Source organism: Oryx dammah, unplaced genomic scaffold (genome assembly GCF_014754425.2).
Source record: "Oryx dammah isolate SB20612 unplaced genomic scaffold, SCBI_Odam_1.1 HiC_scaffold_19, whole genome shotgun sequence".
Lineage (NCBI taxonomy): Eukaryota > Metazoa > Chordata > Mammalia > Artiodactyla > Bovidae > Oryx > Oryx dammah.
The window spans coordinates 4,704,179-4,726,765 of NW_024070203.1; the positions used below are offsets into that span (position 1 = coordinate 4,704,179).

General features: G+C 38.6%; 1 protein-coding gene across 1 annotated transcript in view; it reads left to right on the forward strand.

Annotated features, from left to right (window-relative positions):
* The window catches only part of LMBRD1 (LMBR1 domain containing 1), a 146,076-nt gene that overhangs the window by 82,709 nt on the left and 40,780 nt on the right, over positions 1-22,587 (forward strand). The window contains exons 8-9 of the mRNA XM_040261414.1: positions 5,468-5,593; positions 13,826-13,978. Of these exons, the coding sequence (XP_040117348.1) occupies positions 5,468-5,593; positions 13,826-13,978 (279 nt within the window). The remainder of the gene's footprint in view (positions 1-5,467; positions 5,594-13,825; positions 13,979-22,587) is intronic.

The window sequence follows — 22,587 nt, forward strand, 5'->3', positions numbered from 1 at the left end:
TAGAGTGATAAATTAAGGATTTTAACCTAGAACTAAAGCAGTGGTTCTCAGTAACCTTTGAAGACAGAACTATGCTTTAAATGTTCAGTTGTTCAGCCTTCCTCTGGCAGTGTGCCTCCCCAAGTCTCTGGCCTGATTGTGCGATGCGCCTCTCTTGTGTGCCCCCTGATGGCTCAGTTGGTGCCACTGTACGGGATAGGTCCCTGCCATGCTGTCTCATCATTTATGATGTTTGTTTTATGTCAGTGACAGAAGTGTTTCAGCCTTACATGCTTAAAAAATCAGATCAATCTTCTTCATGCAAAATAAGGCAAATATACGTGAAATAAGTTGTAAAGATATTCCTAAAACTTCACATTTGGAACATGTCTTCTCAGTCACTTTTTTGGGTTGACTGTTCATGTCCATGTTTCACTATAGAGTGTCTTTTATGCTGTTAAGAGAATTGATGAGATAGCTTTTCTTGAGTTCTCAGCTTGTCTCTTGGAATGTCTTTGAAGCTGCTGACACACCCACTGTGTAAATTTAAGCTGTTTTTGTTTCGTTATTGTTTCTTCCCTTGTAACCTGAGGAGCAAAATACAAAAATGTCTCCTACTTCGGGTACCTTCCTTTCTTAAGCTTAGAAAGCCTCTGACTATTGCATTGCGAGGAAATGTGGAATCATTATTGTTCCAGTAAAGTTTTGCTTCACTGCTTGCTCTTTTGTTCTGTGTTTCCTTACACATTAACTTTTTCCTTTAATGTCAAATCAGAGTACTATCTTATAAGACATTGTAAGTGGCAGTTTAACTCAGTAGTTGTACCACAAATGCATGTAACTCTACTAGAGAAGTAATTGTAATATAACCAGCTATGACCAAATTTGTGAATGTCTGGATAATGACCGTTGTGCCACGACTTCTGCCTTGCCTGTGTTCATAAAATGCATTCAAATTTCGCTGGTGTTAAATGTGAGAAAAAAAATACATACACACACACATACAGCTTCCCTGGTGGCTCAGTTGGTAAAGAATGCCTGTAATGCAAGAGACCACCTGCAGTGCAGGAGACCCTGGTTTGATCCTTGGGTTGGGAAGGTCCCCTGGAGAGGGCAGCGGCAACCCACTCCAGTATGCTTACCTGGGAAATACCATGGACAGAGGAGCCTGGAGGACTATAGTCCATGGGGTCGCAGGAGTTGGACACGACTTAGCAACTGAACTACCAACTACATACACACACACACACATACATACATACATACATACATGTATTTTAGAATCAGTGAACATTTAGACGGGAAATCTTTACTGAATAAATGTTGAGTTGTTTCACTAGTTTCAGCATCCATGTCCTTGAATAATAGGTTTCATAAATATATTCAGGACATGTGTTCAGTTTATAGGCAATGCTTGGCATTGTCTCTAAAAGGTAGAGAGAGATGGCAGGGAAAATGTGTTTTCATGGGGCAAGAGCATATTAGAAATGTTTTAGTTTGTATATGTTCTTTCAAAACATTTGAGTTTTAAAATACAGATGGTGGTTTATTTTTGGAAATTGAAACAAATGATATTAGAGGCAAGTATGGCTGACCTGGAAGCATTTTAAGTGATATAATCTCTTTAGCCTTGTTGATTTTCTGGTATTTCACTAGAGGGCAGTAGTAAGCAATGAAAGTTTTGTGTTTCTGAAAAAATGATAGTCTTTGTACAAGTTTTTCAAAGAAATCTGAGGTTAAAATCAAAAGATTGTTGTTTAAGGATCTTAAAGTTGTAATGAATAAATACTTTGTGTAATGTGTTATGTCATATATCATAATCTAAATATTATAGTTAAATTTCCTGACAGTCACTGAAACTTAAGCATGTAACCCAGAAACAAGCTAGGTAACCAAAACAGTCATTGCTCTCTTTCACTTGTTCTCTTCAGACAGTAATTCCCGAAAAGATGTTGTATTCTGACCTTATGTTACCACAGGGTGTTGTGAAGGACATACATTTTTTCCGCAAAATTTTTGCATTACTCTATTTATGTAAGCTATAGGAATTCAATTTAATTCTTCTAAAAAATGTGTAAGTTCCATGTAAGGAAGAGAGTTCATGTGAATAAAGAACTCTTAAATTTTTTTTTGGTTAACTATTATTTTCTTAGAGAAGTTATTTTATGTTCGCTCTTGGAATAAAGGTAGGAAAAAGAAAAACAGACCTAGTCCTTACATATCAAACAGTCTACTGCAGTTGTTACTCGTTTGGCTGAGAAATCTGTCTTGCCAGGAACTTGCTGCATGAGCATGTTTCTGATAAGTTACAAGTTTGGCAGGCCTAGTGATAAAACAGATGTGCGGAGCAATAATGTTCATGTCTAGTGTTCTGCAGTATAATTGAATTATAAGCAAGGCACATTTACAAATCAAGGAACGTTTCTCAGATGTGGTGTGATTAAGCTGAGACCTGAAGGGCATTGGACTTCACTAGTGAAGTGAGGTGAGCAGGGAAGCATTTTGCTAAGGCACTGCAGGTTCTGCATGTGGCCCTGGGGCAGAGCTGAAGGCCGAAGCTGCAGCGATGAGGAGCTGTGAGCGTTTAGAGGCATGAGGACGGGGTGGGAGGGCTGGGTCATGAAGAGCTTTTGCAGGCCAGGATTAGATGCTGATCATTCTCGCACTGGACAGAATTGGAAAACTGCTTCTTCAAACAGTCACTTGTGAAATTCTGATGCATATAAAAATAGGTGGATGGAGTAGCATCACTCTGGCCGGAGTGGCAGCCAACCTCATCTCCCTGCCCTCTTACCTGCTCTGTTGATTCTGATGGCCCCAACCCAGAATCCCAGGAACTCCCACCGGTGCAAATACCCTTATTGCTCCTGGAGAGTCTCAGTGGATGTTAGCTAGGGGAATGCCACAATCTAACTTGAGTGTGAGAGATCACTTCAGAAACAGTCTGGAAGATGGATTTGTAGTGAGGGAGACCAGCAAACTGGTTAGGAAAATTTAGATTACTTTGTGTTTGACAGTAAACTCTAAGTAGGGGCCATGTTTTTAATACTGAGTAGGGTACAGATTCCTTAGGAAATAGTATTGAGTTCTGAGGTTATTATATTTAGGGATCCAGATCCATCAAACAGAATAGCAAGCACTGGGATAAAATAAGCCTCATTTGAAACTGATTGGCAAGACAGAGAAATATACCTGGGCATAAACTGGGTTTTTTTGCTTTGGCAGTTGGTTATAAATAGCAATATGGACTTGTGATAAAATGGTATTGAGACTAAGAATGACTAAATGATCATCATGTAATACTCATCAAAGTCTTAAAGTTATTTACTTTTTTCAATAATGTTTAAAAGATGTAGAGCTACTAGGAGAACAGGAATAGGGCAGTCCTGTAAGGGAATGGTAACAGTGTCTGTGGACTGCACTCAAGGAGATCCAACCAGTCCATCATAAAGGAAATCAGTCCTGAATATTCACTGGAGGGACTGATGCTGAAGCTCCAATACTTTGGCCACCTGATGACTCACTGGAAAAGACCCTGGTGCTGGGAAAGATTTGAAGGCAGGAGGAGAAGCTCCAGTATTTTGGCCACTTGATGACTCATTGGAAAGTACCCTGGTGCTGGGAAAGATTTGAAGGCAGGAGGAGACGGGGACAACAGAGGATGAGATGGTTGCGTGGCATCTCTGACTCAATGGACATGAGTTTGAGCAAGCTCTGGGAGGTGGTGAAGGACAGGGAGGCCTGGCGTGCTGCAGTCCATGGGGTCGCAGAGAGTCGGACACGACTGGGTGACTACACAACGTCAGCAGCAATCTCTGGGCACCTTGTTTTCCATAGACTTTTTTCTTTACACTTTCAGTGTTTTGAGGTATAAAATTTACTGTTAAAAGTAATTTAAACCTTATTATGTATTTCCTTTTTATATTTTACCACGGTCATTAGGGGTATAAACTTGACAAGAATTTAATTAGAAGAAAATTATTCTACTCTGTCTAAATTATATTTTTTTTTCAAACACAAACAGAACCTTTCCCCAACCTTTCCTTTTTGTTTTTCTTGTTTTTGGCTGATGTGGAAATTGTGAGAACATTAATTTATGTTTTAACAATATTTAAAATGCAAGGTTTTAAGTATTTCTCCTTTAGAAAATGCAAGGATTTGCATATTGGGTAATAATTTCAGCTAGTTAATTATCTAAATACAACAAGCTATCGAGTTGCTCTTACTTGATAGAACTGGTGATTTCTGAATTCCTTTTAATCATATTCTTTGTTTGCATTCTCCCTTAATTAAAAAAGAACCCTGATATGTCAGAATTTATGGTTTCATATATGAATTGTGGTTTAATCAATGTCTAAAGGAGACCCAGTGAGAATATCAAAATGATTCAAAATGACACTAAACATATTTGAGATCATCCTGGGAGTTGAAAACCAGGTAACAGAGCGTGGGAGATCTGTGGGGTCACTCAGGACATTTTAGAGTTTGGGGTTAAGCCTAAGAAGTAGTAGCATTGATCAGTTCTGCCCACATTCATTATTTAAACTCAGTCTCATGACCCTGCCTAACATGACCCTGCTGGCTAAAGTAGTTTGGAAGTATCTCAGGTAGGAAATGTAAAAGATTTAAATACATAATTTTGTGTCAACTTTAGAGCCTGTTGCTGCAATGAGTTGCAGCAAGGAGATGATGGTTGTCAGTTTTGCTTCTAAGTATTTAAGGTCAATAACGATTTTGAATAATGGTCACATGGCATTTGCTATTAAGTGTTTCTAATAGTTACAGTAAAACTTCACATTTGGGACTGGCTAGTAGAGAATTGGGTAGTATAAAATAATTTCTTAATGCTGATTTAAATTTTAAAATTTCTTGTAGGAATTAAAATACTTAACAAAAGATTATAAATATTTAGAACTTACAAATAAACTACATACAGATCATTTGTATGCTAATCAAATAAAATATATATTAAAATATATTTTACTGAGAGTTTACTACATTTACTTGGATAAAATTGTTTTTTTCCACAGAAAATAATTTTGTAAATTGTTTTTACTGATTTAGACTATCTTAACCCCTGGTGGGCTGCCATCTATGGGGTCACACAGAGTCGGACATGACTGAAGCGACTTAGCAGCAGCAACCCCTGATTAGCCTGCAATCATGATTTATTACTTTGATAAAGTATTACATTTACATTAATTTTGTAACTTGTCCTTTGAGAAATAGATATTATCTATTCTAGGAGTAGTTAGCATTACAGTATAATATACACAGTATAACTCTGTGTAACTAAATGTGTAATAAATGAGAATCATGAGACCACATAGTCACGGTTCACTCCCATTTACTCTGTTCTTCAGTGACTGTGCCCCTCACAACTGCTTACTCTTTATTACTTCAAAGGACATTTATTTTACCTGAAAATTGTGTATTAATATATTTAAAGTGGTATTGCTAACGTTAGTCTTTCTTTTGTTTCTTTCAGGCCTATGGCATGTCGGCATTACCTTTAAATCTGATTAAAGGCACGCGAAGCGCTGCTTACGAGCGTCTGGAAAACACTGAAGACATTGAAGAAGTAGAGCAGCACATCCAAACAATTAAATCAAAGGTGAGTTGGCATTTTATTGCCGTTGAGGGTCATAAAACTACTTGGTCTTTGAGCTGCTTTCTGTTGTTACTTAGACACTGGTGAGCCTATATTTTGATACTGTTTGAATTTTTGTGCAACATATCCTTAAAGAAACATATCTTTAAAAAACTACCTCCTATAAAATGGAGGACGCTGACAGTTTGAGAATTATCTGTGGAACAGCTGAAACAGAAGCTTCACTTACACGGGGCCATTACTTTGCTAGTTCCTAGGTGTGCTGATGCCATATGCAGTGTCAGAGGGCGCTGTATCACTTAGGTTCAGGTTTTATGTACTGGTTTTTCTTCCTCTATCACCTTCAGGTAAGACGTAAATCTTATTTATAGAACATAGGGAAACATGGAAAGTTTCCTAAATTATTCTGTTAAACTATGATAATCCTGATACAGAAACCAGATGGTAATATGACACACAAAAAAGAAAACTGTTTATATGACTGGTCTCTCTTATGAAAGTAGAGGCAAATAATTCAATATAAGTAAAAACATTAGCAATTCAAAAATGATGCTGTAGTAAGGACATATTTCATAATCGTCAGATTAGGTTTATCCCAGGAATGCAAAGGTGATATGTTAGAAAATAAAGTAGTTTAATATATTGAGAATAAATAAGAAATATAAACATCTTAATAGATGCCAATGAGTCTTTATTTAGAGTCAATTTGTAGTTAACTATATTTAGAGAAGAGTCTTACCAAATTGGAAGAGAAGAAGCTATTTGGCAACGGAAGCCTCCATGAGCTTGGTGCCTAATGAGGAAAGGAACATTTTTTGTTAAAGGCACATATAGGACAGTAGAGTCTGTCCTGTTCCTGGAGGTCTTAGTCAGATAAGAAATGTGGAAGGAAGAGGGGAGAAAAGGGAAGTAACTTTTGTTATTTGAAGATCTTATCTACGAAAAAAATATAGAAGAATCAACTGAAAAACTAATAGAACTAATAAAAGTTCACCGAGGTGCCCGTTCATATGTACAAAATCATTAACCAGGTGGAGGATGTAATAGAAAATGATCTCATTCATAGTAACTGTGAACTATAAAATAACAAGAAATGTCAGAATCTTCCTAGTGAAAATTATAAAATTTATTAAAATAATGTAATAGAAGACTGAAATACATAAAGAACTTCTTCAGTTCCTAATTGGGAAGATTCAATAATGTAGAGATGAGAGTTTTTCATAAGTTTAGGTGGAAATTCAGTATCATGTATAAAAGATAAAAAAATGAAAGTTTCATAAGCCTCCTACCACATAATAAAACAGATTCAGAATTTAAATCAAATACATTTAGATAACATTAGGAGAAAATAAAAGTAAAATTGTAATTTGTTGTGTGGAGGAATTTTCTAAATAAGACTCAGAACTCAAGTGCAAATTAAGAAATTATTGAGTTTTAAACTTTTATTTTTTTAAATTTATGTACCCAAAAAAGTGGCACCAAAAGGAATTTAAGAACTAACAGTATTTTGAGAGGAGATAATCTGCAGTATAGGTGATATACTGAGCATCTGTAAGTCAAGAAGAAGAAGGGACAAGCAGTACATAGAGATAATGAACAAAAGACCCAAACAGACAGTATACTGAAGGAGAAATTAACTTGCTCAGTGAAAATATGAAATGATCTTTCAGCTCATTAGTAATGAAGTTCGCTATGATCGCACTTTGCTTGGATTGTGAGGAGTTTTCCAGAACATGGAACTTTCAGTGCTAAAATGAAAGTCCAGGATGACTGGAAATTAAAGTAACTCAGTATTTTTTTTTTTAAACCTTTGAAAGTCTTAAAAAGTTGACCTTTGTCATGTGAGAATATGGGGATAGGCATACTGTTTGTGGGAATATAAAATGCACAGATTTCTAAAGAAAATTGAATGTTGTCACATGTGCCCAAACACATAACATGTACCTTTTAATAGTTACAAGGTTAATATAACAGTTTGCACCAGTTTGTGGATCCCAGCGTTGTTGCAGTGAAGGGACTTGGACATGTAGGGACATGTCCATCACCCAAGGTGGACATGTCACAGTGTAGAGTTCTGACAGAGTGTGGTCCACTGAAGAAGTGGCGAACCATTCCTATATTCTTGCCTGGAGAACCTCATGGACAGTGTGAAAAGGTGAAAAAATAAGACACTGGAAGACGAACCCCCCAGATTAGAAGATGTCCAGTATGCTATTGGGGAATAGTGGAGAGCAACTGTGAATAGCTCCAGAAAGAATGAACTGGCTGGGCCAAAGTGGAAATGATGCTTAGCTGTGGATGTGTCTGGTGTTGAAAGTAAAGTCTGATGCTGTAAAGAACAATATTGCATAGAAACCTGGAATGTTAGGTCTGTGAATCAAGGTAAATTGGATGTGGTGAAGCAGAAGATGGCAAGATTGAACATGGACATCTTAGGAATCAGTGAACTACAATGGACTGGAATGAGTGAATTTAACTCAGATGACCATTATATCTACTACTGTGGGCAAGAATCCCGTAGGAGAAATGGAGTAGCCTTCATAGTCAACAAAAGAGTCCCAAGATGCAGTACTTGGGTGAAATCTCAGAAACGACAGAATGATTTCAGTTCTTTTCCAAAGCAAACCATTTGATATCACAGTAATCCAAGTCTATGCCCCACCCCCTTGAAGCTGAAGAAGCTGAAGTTGACTGATTTCTATGAAGACCTACAACACCTAGAATTAACACCTAAGGAAGATATCATTTTCATCTTTGGGAACTGGAATTCAAAAGTAGAAAGTCAAGAGATACCTGGAATAACAGGCAAATCTGTTCTTGGAGCACAAAATGAAGCAGGGCAAAGGCCAACAGAGTTTTGTCAAGAGAACACGCCGGTCATAGCAAACATGTGTTTCCAGAAACTGAAGAGATGACTCTACACATGGACCTCACCAGAACGTCAGTACTGAAATCAGACTGATATGTTCTTTGAAGCCAAAGATGGCTAGAAGCTCTATACAGTCAGCAGAAACAAGACACGGAGCTGACTGTAGTTCAGATCATGAGCTCCTTATGCAAAATTCAGGCTTAAGTTGAAGAAATTAGGGAAGACCACTAGGCCGTTCAAATATGACCTCAGTCAAATCCCTTATGATTTAAACAGTGGAGGAAATGATGGATTCAAGGGATTAGATCTGGTAGACAGAGTACCTGAAGAACTATGGACAGAGATTCATAACACTGCACAGGAGGAAGGGAGCAAAACTATCCCAAAGAAAAAGAAATTCAAGAAGACAAAGTGGTTGTCTGAGGGAGCGCTACAAATAGCTGAGAAAAGAGAAGCAAAAGGAGAAAGGGAAAGGGAAACCCAGCTGAATGCATAGTTCCAGAGAGTAGCAAGGAGAGATAAGGAGGTCTTAAACGAACAGTGAAAAAAGATAGAGGAAAACAACAGAATGGGAAAGACTAGAGATGCCTTCAGGAAAATTGAAGATATCAGGGAACACTTCATGCAAGGATGGGCACAATAAAGGACATAAACAGTAAGGGCCTAACAGAAGCAGAAGAGATTAAGAAGTGGTGGCAAGAATACATACAAGAACTGTACTAAAATGGTCTTAATGACTTAGATAACCACAGTGTTGTGGTCACTCACCTAACATCAGACAGCTTGGAGTGTGAAGTCAAGTGGGTCTTAGCGAGCATTACTATGAACAGAGCTAGTGGAGATGATAGAATCCCAACTGAGCTATTTCAAATCCTAAAATATGATGCTGTTAAAGTGCTGCACTCAATATGCCAGCAAATTTGGAAAACTCAGCAGTGGCCACAGAACTAGAAAAGGTCAATTTTCATTCCAGTCCCAAAGAAGGGCAATGCCAAAGTATGTTCAAACTATCACACAATTGGTCTCATTTCACATGCTAGCAAAGTAATGCTCAAAATCCTTTAAGCTAGGTTTCCACAGTACATGAAGTCCATAACTTCCAGGTATACAAACTGGTTTTAGAAAAGGCAGAGGAACCAGAGATCTAATTGCCAACATTGATTGGATCACAGAGAAAGTAAGGATATTCCAGAAATACATCTACTTCTGCTTCATTGACTACACTAAAGCCTTTGACTGTGTGGATCACAATAAACCTGGAAAATTCTTAAAGAGATGGGAATACCAGACCATGTTACAGACTGCTCTCTGAGAAGCCAGTATGTAGCTCAAAAAAAAAAACAGAACTAGACATGGAACAACTCACTGGTTCAACATTGGAAAAGGGATCCATCAAGGCTGTATATTGTCACCCTGCTTATTTAACTTATATGCAGAGTACATTATGTAAATACCAGGCTGGATGAATCACAAGCCAGAATCAAGATTGCTGGAAGAAATATGAACAACCTCAGATATGTAGATAATACCACTCATGGCAGAAAGCAAAGAGGAACTAAAGAGCCTGTTGATGAAGGTGAAAGAGGAGAGTGAAAAAGCTGGCTTGAAACTAAAAAAATTAAGATCCTGGCACCTGGTCCCATCACTTCATGGGAAATAGAAGGGAAAATGTGGAAGCAGTGATAGATTTTATTTTCTCAGGCTCCAAAATCATTGCAGATGGTGACTACAGCCATGAAATTAAGAGGCTTGCTCCTTGGAAGGAAAGCTATGACAAACCTAGAAAGCATATTTAAGAAGCAGAGACATCACTTTGCCAACAGAGGTCCATATAGTCAAAATTATGATTTACCAGTAGTTGTGTATGCATTTGAGAGTTGGACCATAAGAAGGCTAAACACTGAAGAATTGTTGCTTTCGATCTGTGGTACTGGAGAAGACTTTTGAGAGTGCTTTGGACTGCAAGGAGATGAACCCAGTCAATCCTAAAGGAGATCAGTGCTGAATATTCATTGGAAGGACTGATGCTGAAGCTGAAGCTCCAATACTTTGGCCACCTGATGCAAAGATCTGACTCATTGGGGAAAAAGTCTGATGCTGGGAAAGATTGAAGGCAACAGGAAAAGGGGGCAACAGAGAATAAGATGGTTAGAGAGCATCACTGACTCAGTGGACATGACTTTGAGCAAACTCTGGGAGATGGTGGAGCACAAAGGAACAACAGTTTGTACCCTGGAACCTATCTTACTGGATTGTATGTCTGCATTTATACCCAATGAATAAGTATATTCATGTCTCTGCCCCTTCATAAAAGAAAATAATGTAAATGTTCAAAAATAAGGTGTTTGTCAAATCTAAATATCATGGTGTGATGTGCTGTGTAACAATGAAAAACAATCAGGCAGCTTTATATAGCTTAGAGAACATAGCAAATTTAACATCTTCAGTCTAAATTCTGGCTCTTCTGACCATGCATTTAATATCTGTGGGCCTTATTTTCCTCATCTAAATCTATGACCAACCTAGACAGAATATTAAAAAGCAGAAACATTACTTTGCTGACTAAGGTCTGTCTAGTCAAAGCTATGGTTTTTCCAGTAGTCATGTATGGATTGGAGAGTTGGACTATAAAGAAAGCTGAGTGCTGAAGAATTGATGCTTTTGAACTGTGGTGTTGGAGAAGACTCTTGAGAGTTCCTTGGACTGCAAGGAGGTACATCCAGTCCATCCTAAAGGAGATCACTCCTGAATATTCATTGGAAGGACTGATGCTAAAGTTGAAACTCTGATACTTTGGAAACCTAATGCAAAGAACTGACTCCTTAGAAAAGACCTTGATACTGGGAAAGGTTAAAGGCAGGGGTAGAAGGGGACGACAGAGGATGAGATGGTTGGATGGCATCACTGACTTGATGGACATGAGTTTGAGCAACCTCTGAGAGTTGGTAATGGACAGGGAAGACTGGCGTGCTGCAGTCCATGGGGTCGTAAAGAGTCAGTCAGATACAACTGAGTGACTGAATACATGAATAAATTACTATTACCAGCCTCAAAGTTTTATTCTGAAGATTTGAGGAGAATAAAGAAATAAGAACAGGTCACTTTAGGCACAGGAAATGTTAGCTGTTACGTTTGCATCAGTATGTTTGCATCGAGGGACACGTGTATATACATAGAGTTTTGTGTCAGATGTTGTTGATCTATGTTAGTTTCTGAGACAGTGGTAACCTCAAAAGAGGGAGGGGTCGCTGGTGGACTGTGGGAGGGGACGCTTTTTTGCCTCTAGAGAATGTAGCTGTATTTTTTTCCCCAAAGGAAATAATTGGTTGACTGCTGGGTGCCTTTCGTGGTGTGTGTTTGAGCACATTTCTTCCCACAGTGGTTTATGCTGTTCGCACAACAGAGCGGGCTCCATCCCTCACTCAAATAGGCAGATAAGTTGAGCTTGTTTTTCAGTGGATCCTTAAATCAGTTTACTAAAAAATATTTTTCCCTGAACTAGCGAAAGCCAGCAGTGAAGTAAATCTCCCTTGTTGGTGTCGTTTTGATATTAGAACGGCAGTTGTGAGAAAAATTGTGAAGTTCCACATGATTGAAGCGTGGTGGCCTGAATCTGTCTTGCGGAGGGAAGTGTTTCATTCCTCTAGTCTTCAGAAAACACCCTTCTGTAAGGTTCCTTTGAGGATGCACTTTGATAGTAAGCAGTGTACTTGACTTAAAGCAGTAAAGATAGTTAAATATAGTCTCATGTAATTCCCTGTAATTCCCTGGTGGCTTAGCCAGTAAAGAATCTGCCTGTAATGCAAGAAAGCTGGATGTGATCCCTGGGTCAGGAAGCTCCCCTGGAGGAGGGAATGACAACCCACCCCAGTATTCTTGCCTGGAGAGTCCCATGGACAGAGGAGCCTGATGGGCTACAGTCCATGGCTTGCAAAGAGTCAGACATGACTGAGTGACTAACGCTTTCCACTTTCCATGCAGAGTATGGTTTCTGGACCAGTAGCATCAGGACCTCCTGGGAATTTGGTAGAAAAGCAAAGTATAGGCCTTACCCAAGACCTAACTGAGTCACATTCTCTTGGGGTGGGATCTAGAAACCTGTGCTTAACAAAATGTCCTCTTGATTGTTAGGTGTGTTGAAGTCTGGGAAACAGCATAGTAAGGAAGAGATGGCTGGTTCCAGAAGAGCTTGGCAGTGCCTCTGTGTGGAGATCACTGTGACCATGTCCACCTCTTGATGAAGGGTTATCTGGGCACTGTCTGCATGTGTCTATTATTTCACATGACAGTACTCCACGCTGTGTCACAGACCACTGTGTGCTGTCTCTCCCAACATCCTGTTTGAATCTTGAAAGGACTTTAACATTCTAATTATCTAATTTTTTTACATCTTAAAACGGTGCTTAGAATTCCCTGGCAGTCCGCTGGTTAGGACTTTGTGCTTTCACTGCTGAGAACAAGGATTCCATCCCTGATCAGGAAACTAAGACCCCACATGCCGTATGGTGCCACCCCAAATTTAAAAGTAATAAAAATGTCCCATGTAAACATTTTCTTGGTCCTTCCAATAAAAGCAAATGTACATTTCACCTTCTTAGTATTTAGCAGTTGTTTAGTTATTGTGGTTTATTACTGTACCTGGTTGAAGGCACTTCGGGGCAGGGGGAGTTCGCAAGGGAACGTGTCCCAGAGATACCACAGACAGGTACTGCTCACGGTTATAGTAAATATCTTATGAAAGTACAGGGGAATTATCTTTCGGAGAGGTCAGCCAAAGGAAACCTGACTCCTTCGCAAATGTACTTGGAGAGTAAGAAAGTGCCAGTTCTTAGCAATTGTTATAAAATCTTATGCTCAGCACATCTTAATCCTGCATCCCCCTGCTGGTGTTTGAGTCAGAGACTGAGGAACATCAGCCCAGGTAAACACTGGAACACAGTCTTCTGACCAAGGGGAGGAGGGACACAGGGCTGGGTATGTGAAGGGATGGGATGAGGAATTTGGAGGTGAAGGAGAGTAATCCAGCAGAGAACATAAAGTGCCTCATAAAAGGGGTGTTTAAAAAAATATTATGTCTCGACATAACTTTACCATATTGAGTATTTGGAAAATAGGGATCAAGAAAAGTTCAGCATTAAATGTGCACGCGTTCTCATCACATTTTGACACTGACCTTGGTTCAGAGACGTGTATTCTCACATAGAAGTTATTGGGTTTTGCTTTTTTCCTTCAGTTTGTAAATTTGCCTCAGGAGTCAAGTCCAACCTAAAAAAGTTTTTGTTGTCTGAATCTGCTAAATCTGACGTGTGTACTCTATTAAGACCTTAATGGTAAAAAACTGTTTTATTTTGATCTGTTGTTTGCAGAGCAAAGATGGTCGACCTTTGCCGGCAAGGGATAGACGCGCCTTAAAACAATTTGAAGAAAGGTTACGAACACTTCGGAAAAGAGAGAGGCACTTAGAATTCATTGAAAATAGCTGGTGGACAAAATTCTGTGGTGCTCTGCGTCCCCTGAAGGTAAATGGAGTTTTACAGAATTACGCTGTCACTCTTCCCAGTTTATGTGGCACTCAATCTCAGAGAGATTGAGTTCTTGTGGAAGCATTGCAGTGTGGCGCCTAGAGCATGGGTTTTAGAGTTAAAATCATCTGGTTTTAAATCGCAGCTCTGGTGCCTGGCAGTTTGGGTAAGGTGCATAACCTCTCTGAGCTTTATTTACTCATGTGTAATGTAAGTGCTAGAGGCTTGATGAAACTTAAAATATGGGTAAGTAATATAGTATGCTTCCAGTTTTACAACTTTGTACTTTTCTATAGGAGATCTGGGACCCATATTAGAACTTTTTCAATCAGATAGATTTCAGTATTCAAATTGAAAATTTCAACAGAATTTGCTTCATTGTGTGGTAGCATGTTTCTGAAAATATGTACAAGGTATTAAGATGAAAAACCATTAATTTCCCTTTTTTTGAAACCATCATTTGCTAGCCTTAAATTCTTCAGACTGTGGTCTTCCTCTCATAATTCAAAAGGAAATGGGGAAATTACCTGACTGCTTACCCTAAAAAGCTCCTTTTCTAAAAGAGTTCTTCAAAAACATAATCAGTTAGATCTACTTTGTATCACTTTAAAACTGTTGGTTAGAATCAGTTTCTTTTTAAAGACTTAACCCTAGTCTCCTTCCCCAAGGTGATTGTTTTCATACCACCAAAGGTATGAGAAACTGTGCCCACCCTTAACTTAATTTTAAATTGTTTATATATTAGCTGCTTTATAGATATTTATAACCTGGTCACTAACATTAGCTGCCTTGTTTTAAATGCTCTGTGCCATTTCACTGTTACCTGTGTTTAGAGGGACTTCCAAAGCTTTATAAAGTGTGCAGAATGATTTCACCAAATGTAGGCTGTGGATAGAGAAGATCCACATCACTGCATAAAGCTGGGTGTCCTCCCAGGCCCATCGCATTGGGCCCCAAACAGTCGCTGATGTCCTTCTGTTACTGAGGTTAACTTTCACATGTTCTATGGAATCGTGGAAGGTACAGACTTTGTCTGGCCTTGGCTCAGCTCAGTGCTTCTGAGGTTCACCCGTGTTACCGCATTTCTTTTCAGCGGTTCATTCTGTTTTCTTGCTGAGTACCATTCTGCTGTGTCTGTATCACAGCTTGTTTATCCATTCACCTGCTAATGGGGATTCAAGTTGTTTCCATTTTGAGGCTGTTAGGATTATATGCTGATGTGAACATTTGTGTACAAATCTTTATGTAGACATTTACACATTCCTTCATTTTTCATTTTGTTCTTTTGAATCTTTTATTTTATATTGGGGGTTAGCAGATTAACAATGTTGTGATGGTTTCAGGTCAACAGTGAAGGGACTTATTTTTCTTTCTGTTTGTACCTCACTTTTTCTAGTTTTTTTAAAAATCTATTTTTACCTGGGGGAAATTGGCTTACAATATTGTGTTTGTTCCTGCCATACAAAGACTCAAATTAGCCATGGAACTCAAGGAAGAAAATTAGTTTTGAGTTGAAGAGTCTTACAGAAATAAGCATTTAATTAGAATAAGTTAATGGGTCCTTAAAATAGTGTTTATATACAATACTGAGCACATTTCTAAACATACAGTCTACATTACTCACTTGATTAAACTTACCCTCTGACAGATGCACTTTCTTCTAGTGTATACAACTAATTGGCCTAGATAACCTAAAGCTCCTGATGGACCTCTTGTTATATTTATACCTCTTATATTCATATAGGAAGTTGTAAATTCATATCCATAGTTGGATCACTTACCTTTTCAGACTTTTTGGGGTAAAACATATATAACATATAATGCACGATTTAAACTATTTGTTGATGTGGCATCACATACATTCACAGTGTTGTACAATCCTCACCACTGCCCGTTTCCAGAACCTTCATCATCTCTAATAGACCACTCAACAGTAACTCTCCATTCCTCACCTCCACCCCACCCCCACCCCCCTGAAACCATACAGCTCAGATTGGGGCTTGAACCCACTGTCTTTTAACTGAGATCACACACCTGGTCTCAGGACTTAATGAAATTTGTGTTCTTGATGTCTCATAGCAGAAAGAATTGAGTGAGAGACAAAGTGATAGGTAAGAAGTGGATTTATTTAGAGAGATACACATTCCATAGACAGAATTCAGTCTGTCTTAAAAGCTGAGAACGGTGCTGGGAGAAATATACTCCTTAGACAGTGTGGGGCGTCTCAGAAGGTGAGAGGCCCTGAAATATGGAGTGGGTGGTTTTTATGGGCTGAGTAATTTCATAGGTTAATGAGTGGGATTATTCTAACCATCTTGGAAGATGCGGGAATTTCCAGGAGTTGAGCCACCATCTACTTGTTGACCTTTTATAGAATTGTCATGGCATTTGTGGGGTGTCATTTGGCTGATGTATTACAATGAGCATATAATGAGGCTTAAGGTCCACTGGAAGTCAAATCTTCTGCCCTCTTAGACCTAGCTGGGTCTGACCAGGTTATGTCGTATCCAACACTCTGACTTCCTTGAAAGATGGTACCCTTTAAAGGTTGTACTCCTTCCCTCCTGATTCATCTGCCCAGCTCACATCCCCTAATGACCTCTATCCTGCTTTCTGTCTCTCTGAATTTCCTATTGTAGGTACCTGATGTAAGTGAATTATATATCCTTTTATGTCTGGTTTATTTGACTTCACATAATTTCTTCAAAGTTCATTCATGTTTTTGATGTATCGAAATTTCATTCCTTTTTAAGGTTGAATAATATTAATTTTGTTTTTCCATCCATCATTTTGTTTATCCATCCATCAATTGGTAGACATTGAGTTTTTTCCAACTTTTGGTTATTGTGAATAGTGCTTTCAAGGTAATTGGTGTACAAATACCTGTTTGATTCCCTGCTTTCAGTTCTTTTGAGTATATATCTCGAAATGCAATTGCTAGATCTTGATCAGTTCTGGTATAACTTTTTGAAGAACCTACTATTTTCCACAGTGACTGCACCATTTTACATGCCCGCCAGCAATGCACAAGGGTTCTAATTTATCCATATCATTGTCAACACTTATTTTCCTTTGTTTTGATAATAACCAACCTTATGCATGTGAAGTGATATCTCATTATGGTTTTCATTTGCATTTCATTTGATTAGTGACTTTGAGCATCTTTTCATTAGACTGTTGGCTTTGTATGTTTACTTTGGAGAAATGCTTATTCAAGTTTCATTTTTAATATTTGAATGTTACTCCTTATCAGATACATGATTTGTAAATATTCTCCTATTCTTGGCTTGTGTTTTCACTCTGTTAATAGTGTCTTTTGATACATAGATTTTAATTTTGATGATATCTGATGCATTTTTTTCTTTTGTTACCTGTGTTTTATGTCATATCCAAAAAATAATTACCAGATGCAATGCCATGAAGATTTTTTTCCTTAGAGTTTAATAGTTTTAGCTCTTACATTTAGATCTTTGATCTATTTTGAGGTATTTGTATATGGTGAAGGGTAATACTCTAATTTCGTTTTTTTTTTTTTTCATGAGGATGTCTTCTTCCCAGCATCATGCTTTGAAAAGACTGTTCTTTCCCCTTTCAATGACCTTGGCCCCCTTGTCAAAGATCATTTGAGCGTATGTGTGAGCATTCATTTCTGGAGTCTTTTCCATTGGCTATATGTCTGTCTTTATGCCAGTACCATACTGTTTGGTTGCTGTGGCTTTGTAGTAAATTTTGAAATAGAGAAGCATGAGTCCTGTAACTTTGTTGTTCTTTTTCAAGATTATTTTGACTGTTTGGGCTTCCTTGAAATTCATATGAATTTTAGGATGACTTTTTCTGTTTCTGCAAAAAGAAAAAAAAAAGGTCATTATGATTTTGGTAGGGACTGCATTGTATCTGTAGAACACTTTCAGCAGTATTGTCATTTTTAATGTATTAAGTCATATTACACCATAAATATGGGCTGACTTTACATTTGTTTATGTCTCATTAAATTTCTCTCAGCAATGTTTTGTTGTAGGGAAGAAAGAAATGTTTTTCTACCTTTCTCAATTCTTCTCTCTGGTCTAAGAATTAAATTAACATGAGACAGGTTAACAGGAGAATTTGAAACAAAAATTTGATAACATGTATACACTGGAGAGACCCAGGAGAACTGAATAACTTCTGAGTCTTAGGAACTAGACAGCACTTCAGCAGTATGCTTGGGGGCTATTTTAAACAAGAAAATTGCTGACAGAAAGTACAGAAATGCAAAAAATGTAGCAGTAAATAGTCCACTTACAGGATACTTGTTTATAGTAAGAGAGTTGAAACAAGAAAGCAGAGTATTGCCTGGTTCATACTCAGCTCGGAATGTGAGCATCGGGAACTTAGAATTTTTACCTCTTTGTATGTATCTGCGAGGTGGTCCGGTAGTAAAGAATCTGCCTGCTAATGCAGAAGATGCAGGTTCAAGCCCTTTGTCAGGAAGATCCCCTGGAGTAAGAAATGGCAAATCACTCCCAACATTCTCACCTGAAAAATTCAATGGACAGAAGTAGTCTGTTAGGCTACAGTCCGTGGGGTCACAAAGAGTCAGACATAACTGAGAGACTGAGCATGCATGCACAGTGTATCTTCAAAAGACCGCTAAGAGCCATGTGTATTGATTTTAAGGCCATAAATAAACTTTAGTGAACAGTAAGTTTGTAAATGTAGAATCCACAAATGAGAATCAACTATAAGAAAAACAACAACAAAAGACCTCCCAAATCCAGCAAGTTTTCTCTCCAGCTCTTACTACAAAACTTTGTGTTAAACAAAGACAATCTGGGAAAATTTTGGTAGAGAGAAGAGGAAATTTGGAGATGAGCCTGTGATTGATCTTAAACCCCCAATCTTAGGTGAAATAAGCCAATCACTAGAAGACAAATACTGTATAATTCAGCTTTTAAGAGGTACCTGGAAAACCCTGGTGATTCTCCAAGGGTCAGGGGGCAGGAAGTCTAGGGAGTTCTTTAATGGGTGCAGAGTTCCAGTCTTGCAAAATGAAAAGAGATTGGTTTGCAGAACAGTGTGAGTTAATTTAATGCAACTAAACTGTACACTTAAAAATGTTTGAGATGGTAAATTTTATATTATTTGTATTTTACCACTATTTAAGAAGCAAGAAAACAGAAATGACAAAAAATCAGATAGAAATAGAGTTTAACTCAGGGCAAAATGGGAGGAAAATACACTTAATTTTAGAAATGAAAACAAATTTACAGTATGTCCAAAAGAGAAAAGGATCAAATAAAATTCAGTAAGAGGGGGCATTTGAAGAAAGGCAGAAGGATAACCAAGAGAAGGAAAATAAGATGAAATAAAAAAAATCCTAAAACGAGTGTTGAAATGGAAGAGAAAGAAAAACTTAACGTATGTGTAGGTTTCCATGCAGTGGCAAAACAAAACAAATTAGCAGAATATTTAAAGGTATAATAATACCCCCTCCAAAAAAAAAACCCTAAAATAAACAGACATGAATCCACATGTCATGAATATTCTATATCATGGATAGACAAGAAATAGCCACTTTGTACATGGGAAAATTTATGTGCAATTTCCTGGTAAAACCTACTTCAGATTTAAAGAAAATCCTCAAGATTTCCAAGCAAAAGGATCAGCTCACAAGGGCAACATTATTAGACTTAGACTTCTCAAGAAACATACAAAGCTAGGCAGGAATGGAAGAACATTAAAATAATAAAATCTCAATGAAAATGTATGAACTAACTGAAAAAAAACGAAAACAAAAACGCACAATGTGAGAGTTGTGAGTTAAGTTTTACTGGGGGCGAAATGAAGACTAGCCCAGGAGACAGCTCCTCAGGTAGCTCTGAGGAACTGCTCAGAAGAGGTGAGGGAAATCAGTATTGTATATGATTTTAGTGAAGGGATGCATGCAGTCAGGCACACATGTTGGCAGAAGGTTATTGGCCAGTTATGAGGAGCAGAAGTCAGCATTAATGATTTTAGTGCTAGATCTGAAGAGATGTAAGGTTCAGGCTCATACAGTTGTCTCCTGAAAATACCTAACTCCCTGAGGGCCTGTTGTGCCCATTTTCCTGGATCACAGAGTGCCTCACTCCTGGTCTTCACCATGAAGCCTTCTCAGGGGGTGTCCAAGGTAGGCAGCTGCAGTGGTTTGTGACTTAGTCCTTGCAGAGAGTGATGGCAAGTGCCCACTTTTAGTTGGCAGAAACAAGGAATTTGTATTTAGCCAAAATATCCTTTAGAAAAAACAGTTTTTAAACATTTAAGAACTCAGGGGATTCTGTACTGATGAGCTCTTGTTGAGAAATCCCCAGTTGCCAAGTTCTGGCCTATTAAGAGGTACAAAGGTGAACATGAGCAAAAGGATTATGGTGAACATTTAGTATTGTGTGAAGAGAAGGTGTGGGCTGGGGCAGAGAGTGAAGCACAAACATATGTGCTGAGGAATAGAAATAATTAAGAAGGGAGACAAAGAAAATAGAATTTCTCATAGATTACTGTGTAGGCAGTAGGTAGGAGTTGAACACATCAGAACCAATATGTGTTCTTTACTAAACCAATACATTGTTTAATAAAGGAGTGAATAAGAACATGGGGGCTAGGAGCACTGGAAAATTCAAGTACACGAACAAAAATATAAACTTTCTTAACACAAAAGGACTAAAAATCCAGGAGCAAGGAATTCATATTAGCTGGAGAAAGAAACACAGGAAATACATACATAGTTATCAAACAAGATATTTTCTAACCTAAATGTGTTAGTCGTATCAATAAGTGTGAATGGAACTTCCCTCTGGTCCAGTGGTTAAGATTGTGCTCCCATGCAGGTAGCACAAGTCTGATAACTAGTCAGGGAACTAGCTCCCACATGCCACAGCTGAAGACATGACATGCCCTTCAGTTCAGTGCAGTCGCTCAGTCGTGTCCGACACTTTGCGACCCCATGAATCGCAGCACGCCAGGCCTTCCTGTCCATCACCAACTCCCAGAGTTCACTCAGACTCACGTCCATTGAGTCCGTGATGCCATCCATCCATCTCATCCTCGGTCTTCCCCTTCCCGTCCTGCCCCCAATCCCTCCCAGCATCAGAGTCTTTTCCAATGGGTCAACTCTTCGCATGAGGTGGCCAAAGGACTGGAGTTTCAGCTTTAGCATCATTCCTTCCAAAGAAATCCCAGGTCTGATCTCCTTCAGAATGGACTGGGTGGATCTCCTTGCAGTCCAAGGGACCCTCAAGAGTCTTCTCCAACACCACAGTTCAAAAGCATCAATTCTTCGGTGCTCAGCCTTCTTCACAGTCCAACTCTCACATCCATACATGACCACAGGAAAAACCATAGCCTTGACTAGACGGACCTTAGTCAGCAAAGTAATGTCTCTGCTTTGAATATACTATCTAGTTTGCTCATAACTTTTCTTCCAAGGAGTAAGCATCTTTTAATTTCATGGCTGCAATCACCATCTGCAGTGATTTTGGAGCCCCCCAAAGTAAAGTCTGACACTGTTTCCACTGTTTCCCCATCTATTTCCCACGAAGTGATGGGACCGGATGTCATGATCTTCGTTTTCTGAATGTTGAGCTTTAGGCCAACTCTTTCGCTCTCCTCTTTCACTTTCATCAAGAGGCTTTTTGGTTCCTCTTCACTTTCTGCCATAAGGGTGGTGTCATCTGCATATCTGAGGTTATTGATATTTCTCCCAGCAATCTTGATTCCAGCTTGTGTTTCTTCCAGTCCAGCATTTCTCATGATGTACTCTGCATATAAGGTAAATAAGCAGGGTGACAATATATAGCCTTGATGTACTCCTTTTCCTATTTGGAACCAGTCTGTTGTTCCATGTCCAGTTCTAACTGTTGCTTCTTGACCTGCATACAGATTTCTCAAGAGGCAGGTTAGGTGGTCTGGTATACCCATCTCTTTCAGAATTTTCCACAGTTTATTGTGATCCACACAGTCAAAGGCTTTGGCATAGTCAATAAAACAGAAATAGATGTTTTTTCTGGAACTCTCTTGCTTTCTCCATGATCCAGTGGATGTTGGCAATTTGATCTCTGGTTCCTCTGCCTTTTCTAAAACCAACTTGAACATCAGGGAGTTCACAGTTCACGTACTGCTGAAGCCTGGCTTGGAGAATTTTGAGCATTACTTTACTAGCATGTGAGATGAGTGCCATTGTGCGGTAGTTTGAGCATTCTTTTGCATTGCCTTTCAACACCGAAATCAGATTGAGTATATTCTTTGCAGCCAAAGATGGAGAAGCTCTATACAGTCAACAAAAACAAGACCAGGAGCTGACTGTGGCTCAGATCATGAACTCATTACCAAATTCAGACTCAAATTGAAGAAAGTGGAGAAAACCGCTAGACCATTCAGGTATGACCTAAATCAAATCCCTTATGATTATACAGTGGAAATGAGAAATAGATTTAAGGGCCTAGATCTGATAGATAGAGTGCCTGATGAACTATGGAATGAGGTTCATGACGTTGTACAGAGACAGGGATCAAGAACATCCCCATGGAAAAGAAATGCAAAAAAGCAAAATGGCTGTCTGGGGAGGCCTTACAAATAGCTGTGAAAAGAAGAGA